Raw genomic sequence first — 10244 nt, forward strand, 5'->3', positions numbered from 1 at the left:
CTACAGAGCTAATTCCAGGACAGTCAGGGCTACACAAAGAAACCCTATCTCAAAAAACAACAAAACAAAACAAAAGAATAGGACTTTAGAGTGTCCTATAATCATGAAGGACGTCACTCACTGAGAAGCACACATGTGATTAGCAAATAATAGGCATTCACTAGAACGACTTCAAGGGCTCACTGAGAATATGTGTGACCCAGAAGGTGGAATGTTAATCCCACCGACCCAAATCATCATTGTGGCCAAATTAAAGCAAGCTTTTTTTATTCATGTACATTGTTAGACCCCAAAATCTAGGGTCTCAAGTGAGTGCCCCAAGAACGCAGACTCCAGTCCAGTTGATGCAACAGCACGAGGTTTTTATTGAAGCGACTGTACAGACGGGCTACTCTTGTCCTGAGAGCAAGAGTCACATCTTACTGCAGCCACATGGGGGCTTTTAAAGGAAAAACCCACAAAAGCCGTAAGATTACAATTCCCATACAATTTCGTTTCACAAGATCATGGTCTGATCACAGAGTGGGTACAGTAACTTCCGCATGTATATTCTTCCAGAAACCTCAAGGGGGGTATCAGGGCGGGAGTGGAGTTTACCCAAAGGTCACAGTGGTCCTTCCTGGAACACCTGCAACTATCCCAGTCACAGTTGAGCACATCTCTTAACAGAAATCTCTTTACATTGTTACATTGTTACAGGGGTGGTTGAATAATGATTGAGTCAGCTTGCCCTTGGAACTAGATTTTTAGTTTCTCATTTCCTGGGGCTTGGAGGTGTAAGCCTGAAGGGTTATGGTCTTTCATACATGAGCTGTCTCCCCCTAAGGCAGGGTTCAAGAGATCAGCATTGGACATGGGTAAAATAAGAGGTTTTATTTTTGGGGGGCGGGGTGGGGCAGCGGCTCAGGATTAGGGAGTTTACAAATGGGGGATTGGGCAGGCAAATAGACAAGAGTTACAGAAGCAGAACATAAGCATAACAAATTGATCATAACAATCTCCTGAAACAAAGACGTGATTGCAAAGTGATCATAACAACTATTTGAAACAAAGGTTTGTGTTGCTGGAGGGCTTCTCTCCAGGTTCCACCAAGCCCTGCAGTCCCACAATCCATGTATAAAATAATCACTCAGACGCTATTATTTATAAACTGTATGGCCGTGGCAGGCTTCTTGCTAACTGTTCTTATATCTTAAATTAACCCATTTCTATAAATTTATACCTTGCCACATGGCTGGTGGCTTACTGGCGTCTTTACATGTTGCTTGTCCTGGCAGTGGCTGCAGTGTGTCTCCCTCCTTCTTCCTGTTTCCCCAATTCTCTTCTCTCCTTGTCCCGCCTATACTTCCTGTCTGGTCACTGGCCATCAGTGTTTTATTTATATAGAGCGATATCCACAGCAGGTTTGGTTGCCGTTTCTAGGAACAGGCAGCACAGATCCATTTGTAGTTACGGTTACAGGTGGGACACAGCCCAATCCTTGAGAAACAGAGGTTTAATCATAAACAGGAATGAACCTAGTTTGTTTTTACTATAAGACAATTTTCAAGCCTAAGATGGAGGTAGGCTGGTTCATCAGGTGCTCCCACATTTTCTTAGAACATGCACCACACAAAATATGGATGGTGTTTGTTTTAAAAATTAAAATAACAAGACCAGCAGGACCGATTAGTGGGGCAAGGCTCTTGCCACAAAGCCTGATGACCCAACTTCCATCCCTGGGCCAACATGGTGGAAAGAATTGATTCTTTCCACATATGTGCTGTGGAATGAATACCCATAGACAAATTAAATAAATGCAATTTAAAAAATTGGAACTCCTATAAGACTAGGGTGGCCTGGAACTCACAGAGATCCTTTAACCTCTACCTTCCAAGTGCTGGAATTAAAGGCATGAACTACCATTCCCAGCTCATAATTTTTTTTTTTTAATTTTGGGGATCAACTAAAACTTTTGATGTCACCTAAAATAGAAAATGGGGGGAAATGTGAATCAAACAAATAAAAGAAGAAAGTATCCCAAATTTCAAACCAAAAATGTGGAAATTCAGTTTGAAAGGTATTGTGGAATATTACCTTAACTACGTAAAGGTGTGTTACATTTGCTTATGCTGCATTTGCTGAATTATGTAAAGATATGTTGCTTTGCCTGCCTAAGGCACCTGATTGGTCTAATAAAAAGCCGAACAGCCAATAGCCAGGCAGTAGAGGGATAAGGCAGGGCTGGCAGGCAGAGAGAATAAGGAAGAGGAGGAATCTAGGGTCAGGAGAAGAGAGAATGAGGGAGAAAAAGAGAAAGATACGCAGGGCCAGCCAGGCAGCCTCCAGCCAGACACAAGAAGCAGGAAAAGTAGGACATACAGAAGGAAAGAAAGATAAAAGGCCCCGAGGCAAAATGTAGATGAAGAGAAACAGATTAAATTAAGTTATAAGAGCTGGTGGGACAAGCATAAGATAAGACCGAGCATTCATAACTAATAATAAGTCTCTGTGTCATGATTTGGGAACTGGTTTGTGGCTCAAAAAAAAAAAGTCTGCTACAGAAAGGGCCCAGCAAAGGCCAACCAGGATGTTTGTGCAATTAACATATAACTTTATTATGATGCAACATCAGGCTCTATAATAAAGATGACCTCCCCCAAAAAAAATCAAGCGAGAAAAGGAAAGTCCTAAATAAAATCACAAAGGTGTAAGAATAAGAATCGGTATCAAGTCTCTGAAAAAGAGAAAGTGCAAAAAGAAATGGAAAAAAAACTTGCAATGTTTAGAGGAACCTTGTATTATGAAAATAAAAGACTTCTTCAGGAGGCTTATCACCCACAGAAGCACTCTGAAACAAAGAAAGGGAGTCATCCGCAGAAGAAAATGAACCCACGAGACCCAATGAGAAGCAAAACGCTACATGAGCAAAACTTTGTTCAAACTTCAGTATAAGACAAGATTGTACGAAATAGACAGCAACGTGGGGGAGGAAAGGGAAGCAAGGAAACATAAAATGGACACGCCACTTCAGATTACAAGTTATTCAGGTTCAGGATGTTCTCATCAGTTGACACAAATACTTCTGTCTCTTCAATAAGTAGGAGAGGAACTTGGTACGGAGGGATACACAGACGTGAACTTCCGGAGTTGGAATCTTGCCTCTACCACTTTCCAGGGCTATACCCCTGGGTGCATTTAATCACTTTATGCCCCCCCCCCGATGTATACAGTGGGCAGGACACCAGTGCCTGCTGCGTGTAGTTGTTATGAGCCTTGAGCTGTACTGTGCCTAAGCATGTGGTGCTGCATAGAGCTGGTGTATGGATAATAAGATTAGCAAGAGTTTACTTCTTGGGGAAGGGGTTGTGATTACTTAAGGAAAAAGAAGGCAACAGAAAAGCTATAAAACAAAGCTAAAGAAGCCTCAAGAGAGCATGTGAGATGGCTTATGAGGTAAAGGTACCTGCTGCCAGGCCTGATAACCTGAGTTCAGTCCCTGGAACCCACATGGTGGAAAGAGAAAACTCACTCCAAGTTGTCTTCTGACAATCACATGTGCACTGTGGCATGGAGACACACAGACACACACACAGAGAGACACACACAGAGAGACACACACACACTCAACAAAATGAAATTTCAAAAACTTTTAAAAGACATAGTGAGTTCCAGGCCAACCAGGGCATACAATGAGACTTGATCTCAAAAAAAAAAAAAAAAAAATTAAGAAAACTCATGAATATAAAATAGTGACATTCCATCCCAATGCACATGGACATGACACCATTCGTAGGCAGAAACTTTTCTCCCTCCTTCCTTCCCTTCCTCCCTCTTCCTCCCTCACTAGGTATGTGTGTGTTCACTCGTAGAAATATGTGACGGGGTAGCCAAAGCACCTTGCTTCCTCTGTGGAAGGAACTGGTAACAATGCTCAGTTGACTTTCATCTTCACCTTTCGTACTGATTGAGAATTTATCAATATATTATGAGAATTTGGGGGAGCTGGCATGAAATAGCAGGAAGCAATGGAAAGAGACTGAGGCCCTCTGCTATCCGGGAGTCGGGAAAGAGACCCAGAAGAGACCTCAGAGCCATGTCTTGAAGGAGGTGGTACTTCAGGCCAGAAGACGTGCAGGAGACATGGGGGGCTTGAGAAACAGATGTGACCGCAGAATGACCCGGATTTGTATCCATGAAATTTGGAGGACTGTGGTTGGGTGCTCTCTTAGTTTGTCCCTGCTGCTCAAACAAAATGCCTTGTATAGGGCTGCTTTTGAAATGCCAGAGGTTGGACTGGGGATGTCGCTGAGGGGTAGCAGACATCCAGCACATGAAAAGTTCCAGCATCACAATTCCAGAGGCTGGAAAGTACAAGTCCCTGGCACCGATGGACTCTACCCAGTGAGGGCAGACACTCGGCTGCACCCCATCTTCCTGTGGTTGAAGGGAGTCTGTAAACTTGTTCCCTCACACACGGTTATGGGGCCACTAATCACTTCCATGAGGGCTCAGCCTAACCTAAGGTGGGGGGGAGGGGTCTCCATAACCTGATCATCTCTCATCTCTTTTGGTGGTTTATTCGATTTTGTATTATTATTATTATTATTTATTTATTTATTTATTTATTTATTTATTTATTTATTTATTTATTTTGGTGGCCCTTACCTACAATGTCAGCATAGGAGACTGAGGCAGGAGAATCTTCGGTTTAAGCCAGCTTGGACTACACAGTGAGATCCTGTCCAGAAAAAAAAAGGGGGCGGGCAAGGTGGCAGAGGAGATGGCTTAACAGATGAAGTGTTTGCTGTACGATCATGAGGACCTGACTCTGGAAGCCCAGCATCCATGCAAAAGGCCGGTGTGGTGGCTAACATCTACAATCTCAGCATTAGGGGGCAGGGACAGGTGGATCCTGTGTTCATGTGTGTATGACAGAGAAAGGGGGAAAATTCAGAATGAATGACTGGCTCTTTAAAATGAATACATTTGCCATTGTGGAAGATCATTTGTTTAATTGCGCTCTTTGTTTTCCTTGCTTTGTCTTGGACATGTAAAAACTTTTACTTATAATAGCCATCTGACAGCTGGCCTAGTGGAGGGTCCTGTAGCCCTGAGTAGAGTGTCCCCTCCTCAGAGCTCTTCTACCTCTATGTGACAGGGGCTGTCTAGATGTACAGTGACCTGGAAGGTCCCAGCAGGAAGACTAAGGAGTTGAAGGGTCTTCCAAGTTCCCAGGGAAAGTCCTTGGTGTTGGGACAGGGAAGCCTGGCCAGGAATCAGGCAGGGAACAAAAGGATATAGGCAGCCTTGAGAAAACGCCCCCAGATCCTACTGGCTAAACCTGTGCAGCGCAGTCCCCGATCCCTGGCCTGAGTAGGGACCGTGGACCCCCGAGCACAAAGCAGTTCTAACGCTCGTGGACGTAAAGGTACTGGAGGAGTCAACTGTGGACACAGCCCCGTCCACTCTGCACCTTCAGAGAAGCGGCAGCCCCCTAGGGTGAGCAAACTGAGCCTGGGGCTTGTGTGGGGAGCCTGTACTGGGGGCCCTGGGCTCCCAGGAACAGAAACTCCTCCTTCGGGTTCATTTAGGCAGGGAGTGGGGGAGGGGTGTTGATATGACTCTGACTTCTGGGATTCTTTACCGTTTGCTGGAGCAGGCACTTACCCACCCTCAACTGAGCTGCCAGAAGGAAGCTTCTGACCAGCCAGTGACAAAAACACTCTGCAGTCCTCCAGTCAGGATCCCAAAGTGCTCTCAAGTCCCATGCTGATAGAGTGAACATCCCAGGCCACCCTTACACACATACCATACTGCTGCGATAGATAGGGCTAATCAGCTGGGAGCCAGTGCCCTGGGATAATGAAGTGTGAAAAAAAATCCAGAGAAGGAAGTTCCTAATGCCCCGTTTTGGAGGCAGAATGGATTGATAGGAAACAAATGAGAAAAGAAATGTCCTGCTTTTCCCAGTGTACACACGAAGTGTGTGGGCCAGTTCACCAAAAAGCACCCGTTTTCCCAACCATGGGCTATCATTTCATCTTCTTTCTGACGTCATCTATTAAGTGTTGTGTAAAGATACAGAGGAAGCATCAAGGGACCCAGGGGTCTCAGGAGCCCGAGTCCCAGGTCAATGAGGCCTCATAGAGCTTATCTCAAGAGGCAAGGATGGAAGCCAGGCATGGTGACCTGCAATCCCTAGCACCTGGGAAACTGAGGCAATACGATTGCCTTAAGTTCAAGACCAGCCTGGGCTATAGGATGAGATCTTGTCTCAAAAAAAGGGTGGGAGTAGTTAGGGAATGGAAGAAAGACCCGGAAGCAGATTCTTAGCAATCCCGTGACCCTCAGCCAACTGCAATTCTTGGAACTTCATTCTGGACATCAGACTTCCATATGACACTGTTTCTCCCCTTGAGAGTTTCTTTGTCGCTGTCCGTTCATATATTTGCTCCTTTTTTCCCACCTAAGCTCCCAAGAGGCATCACGATCTGACCCTCTCTGGACAACTGTCTCGGTGGAGCTGCAAAGGCCACACTCTCTGGCTAGGCTATGAATCGCTTGACCTTGAGTTATACACCAGTGAGCTAGAACAGAGAACAGCCGCATGTAACGGGGGCTATGACAGCCTTGGATGAAGCCACTGTGAGAATAACAGTTCCTTTTAGCTGTGGCAAGACCGGCAGACTGTGTGACATACCAAGTTCATCTTGAAAGGGGACAGTTCTGTCCCTAGAGTGGGTGTCCAAAGAGCTTTGGGACATTTGGCAGCTTCCCAACAAATTCACACCTAATTTTACCTCTTATTAGATGATAGATCTCAAAGCCAAACGTAGCTGAGTAATCTGAAATCCCATCATGCCGTTCTCTCTGACCCCAGACTTCCCCAACCCCATATCAAAGAAAGCTGAAAATGCGTGCCAAGTCACACACTCTTCTTTATTTATTGTTATCCTCAAGAGCAGGATGGAATAGGGTATGGGGCCCTCAGACAGAAAAGTGTAGGGAAGAGGACACGGAAACTGTCTGTTTTCCACACCCTGGTTTCCTCCTAGCTGATGACGGCGGCCATCGGCTGTGGGATGGATGAGGAAACAAGATGCTTTCAGATACACGCACAGTGTTGTGTAATAAGGTTGGGTACCATCTCATACTTGAAAGAGTAACCTCCATCTGAGGTGGTTCGGACACGAAGGGACCTCATGCTCCCTGGCAGAGCGGCACAGCAGGGCTTGGCCCCTGGCACCAGAAACAGGGGCTGAGCAGGGGTAGGGGGAACCCCAGGGACTGGCGGCAGGGGCAGGTCAGATGTGGGCACCCCACAGCTACCATGGCAATAGTGGAAGATAAAACTAGGAGGGTGCACAATCCAGCGGTCCCAGCCCAGCTCCTGGAAGGAGATGTTGAGCGCAGCTCGATGGCAGTGGGCATGCGCAGCGGGTTCCTCGGGAGGCCTCTGCAGCAGACGCAAAGCGGCAGGAGACCAAGGCCAGGGCATCGAGGGAGTCGAACGGCGGGCCCTCTCCCCCGCACTGGGTGGTCTAGCCCTAGTGTGGGCCACCAGGAAAGGCGTGGTCTCGGGCCGGGCTGAGCAGGAACAGAGTGGGCATCGAAGCAGCAAGACAAGGATGGGGTGGGTCAGCAGAGGGAGAGCAGAGACCTCCAGGTGCAGTACAGCCCAGCGAGGAGGGCCCTGTCCCAAGGTCACAGGCACAGCTGTGGGCCCCCCAGATGACAGCACCAGCAGGTCTAGAAGGGGCGCAGAACCATTGGAGGTCACTGTGTTCTTCCTGTCTAGCCCCGTGTGGAACCACAGCTGGGCTGAAGTCACCTGGTGGCTGCGCATGTGTTGGGATGGCCGGAACACATAAGTGAAGAGGCCTTCTTCAGCCTCCTGGGCAAGCCCTCCGGCAGCTGGCTGGTCCTCACAGGTGGCACCTGCAGGGGACAGAAGGGGAAAGAGAGGGCAACCTTGATCTGTAGGACTGGAACCACCTCCACATCCACGAGAAGAACGTGGAGGACATCCCTCAATGCTGACTATTGTCTCCAACATGGCTGAGTGCCTAGACCCAGACACTCTCTGGAGTCTTGGGGAAAGCAACAGAGGCTCCCCAATTTTCTATTCATCATCAAAACAAGACATTGGCAATCTCTCTTCTAAGCGGTTTTACCAATTAATACAAACAGCCACGTGTAAGGGTCCATTTCACTCTCTCCACTCCACCCTCAGGGACACCGGTAAGGCTCAGGTTAGTGCTCATCAGATTCACATAGTGATTATCTTGGCTGTTGTGTATATGGATCTGCGTTAGGTTGCTTTTGATATATCTCGGCATGTCAGAAACTTAATATGATAATTTCCCTAATATAACTGTATTTTTAAGAACAGGTTGCAGGGCAGGGAGACACCTCATTTGATAAAATGCTTGTTGCATTAGGACCAAATTTCAATCCCCAGCACCCACACAGAAAGCTGGATGCATTCCTGTAATCCCTCTCAGTACTGAGAAGAGAGAGAGAGAGAGAGAGAGAGAGAGAGAGAGAGAGAGAGAGACTTGGGGAATGCCGGCCAGTCAGTCTCACCGGTGAGCTCCCGGCTCTGTGACAGACTGTCTCAAACACCTGGGCGGAAAGTGGCCGAGGAAGACGTTCGGTGCCAACTTCTGACCTCCACACACTTACGTGCATATGCATCATCAGACAAGAAGAACAGCATGCAAAAGTGGAGGAGGAGCGGGGAAGGAAAAGAGGAAGAATGGAATGGACAGGAGAATAAAACAGAGGTCAAGCCTTCCCAAGGAAGTGCAGCTGGCATCCCGTCCCAAAATACATCCAGACTACAGTAAACATTGTATGGGCCAACTGTCGTCCAAAGACCGGCAGACGGGGCCGCACTAGTACACAGCCTCTCTCATCATAAATTCTCACCGTTGATCCAGTTTTCAGACAAGACACTGAGGCCAGAGATATGAAGCGGCTGCCAGTCAGCTCTTAAGTGGCCAGGCTGGGATTCCACTTGATCTGAAATCCATACTTTCCCCAGGGACCAAAGGGAGGGAAGCGAGGGGAAGGACAGTGGTCCAGATGAGACGGGAGCCCAGCGGAGGAGGGCTTTCCTCTTCCAGTCATTGGGATATGGGCAACATACAGGGATGAGAGAGAGACTCCTGGGAACACAGCTAAGCATTCTGCTGCACCCGGGACCCTCTCAAGTCCCAGCTGCCTGGAGCTAATGAAACGGGGTGTGTGTGTGTGTGTGTGTGTGTGTGTGTGTGTGTGTGTGTGTGTGTGTGTTGAGTGTGTTGAAGGGCAGACAGCAGACAGGAGCCTGAGCTCTGTCTTCATAGAGTCTTAGCTTCCCTAATATTCCAGTTGCGTGAGGCCCCGGGGATTGATTGCTCCAGCCTGAGTGGAGGCTGTCACCTATTTGGTGATGACCAGGGAGGCTTAGGAACTGTCCCACGGCTACAAAGCCTGCTGAGCAGTGGGGCTGCCATTCACATCCAGACCTGCCCGGCTCCCCAGCCCACGAGACGGGCACCGACTACTTTTCAAAGTTGACCTTTCAGTCAGTCCCCAACTTCATTACCTGTGGCTGGGAAAAGGATGACCTGGGAGACATCCTCCTCCTCTGGTTCAGAGGTCCTGTGCATGAAGCCCCCCAGGGCATGTCTCCGGGGCAGCCGCCTTATTTCGGGACTCCCACCTTCCCCGGCTGTGGCTGGGGGCCCCAAGGCATCTAGGATCAGGGCCTTCACCTTGGCCAGGACAAGCTCCCGCACCAGTTCTGGTCCCTGGCAGCTGTCCCCATCCTGTAGGGTCAACAGCAGAAGCAGCAGCAGGGACGGCTGGATCACCATAGTTCACTTGGCCCTGACAACGGGGAACCCACACCCTGTCCCGTGGCCCTTCTGTCCAGGACCTCCCCCCTGTCCCCTCCCCATCCCACTGCCTGCCTTCTTCTACCCTTCTGGACCCAGTCTCCCCCAGTCCTTCCCACGGCCTACAGTCCCAGTTGCCCCTGCCCATGGCATTGAGACCTCCTATCTCTGACGCAGATGTCTGTGGCCCTGAGCCTTATCTCCCACTCCCGCCAAGAATGTGGGGGAAGGGGCTGTGGAGGGCGTTCACCCCAAGTGACCTGACCCATTCATGCAAGCATACAACCCATCCTCCCCCCCCCCCCCCCCACACACACACACCAAGAGTCGACATCAGGTACCACAGGTGCCTGGGTGCTAAGGTTGGCCAGTCATGAG

General features: G+C 48.6%; 1 protein-coding gene across 2 annotated transcripts; it reads right to left on the reverse strand.

Moving 5' to 3' along the window:
- Positions 1 to 6900: 6900 nt before the first annotated feature.
- Positions 6901 to 9976, reverse strand: Inha (inhibin subunit alpha). 2 transcript variants are annotated; one of them, XM_006972134.4, is made up of 2 exons: positions 9575 to 9976; positions 6901 to 7920 (listed from the first exon to the last, which is right to left on the reverse strand). In XM_006972134.4, the coding sequence occupies exons 1-2, from the start codon at positions 9843 to 9845 to the stop codon at positions 7088 to 7090; spliced, it is 1104 nt and encodes a 367-aa protein (XP_006972196.1). In that variant the 5' UTR covers positions 9846 to 9976; the 3' UTR covers positions 6901 to 7087. The 2 variants fall into 2 exon arrangements, with proteins under 2 accessions (XP_006972196.1, XP_042116007.1); XM_042260073.2 differs by lacking the exon at positions 9575 to 9976 and adding an exon at positions 8569 to 8668.
- Between the last annotated feature and the right edge of the window lie 268 nt (positions 9977 to 10244).

This window comes from Peromyscus maniculatus, chromosome 13 (genome assembly GCF_049852395.1).
Source record: "Peromyscus maniculatus bairdii isolate BWxNUB_F1_BW_parent chromosome 13, HU_Pman_BW_mat_3.1, whole genome shotgun sequence".
NCBI classification, from domain to species: domain Eukaryota; kingdom Metazoa; phylum Chordata; class Mammalia; order Rodentia; family Cricetidae; genus Peromyscus; species Peromyscus maniculatus.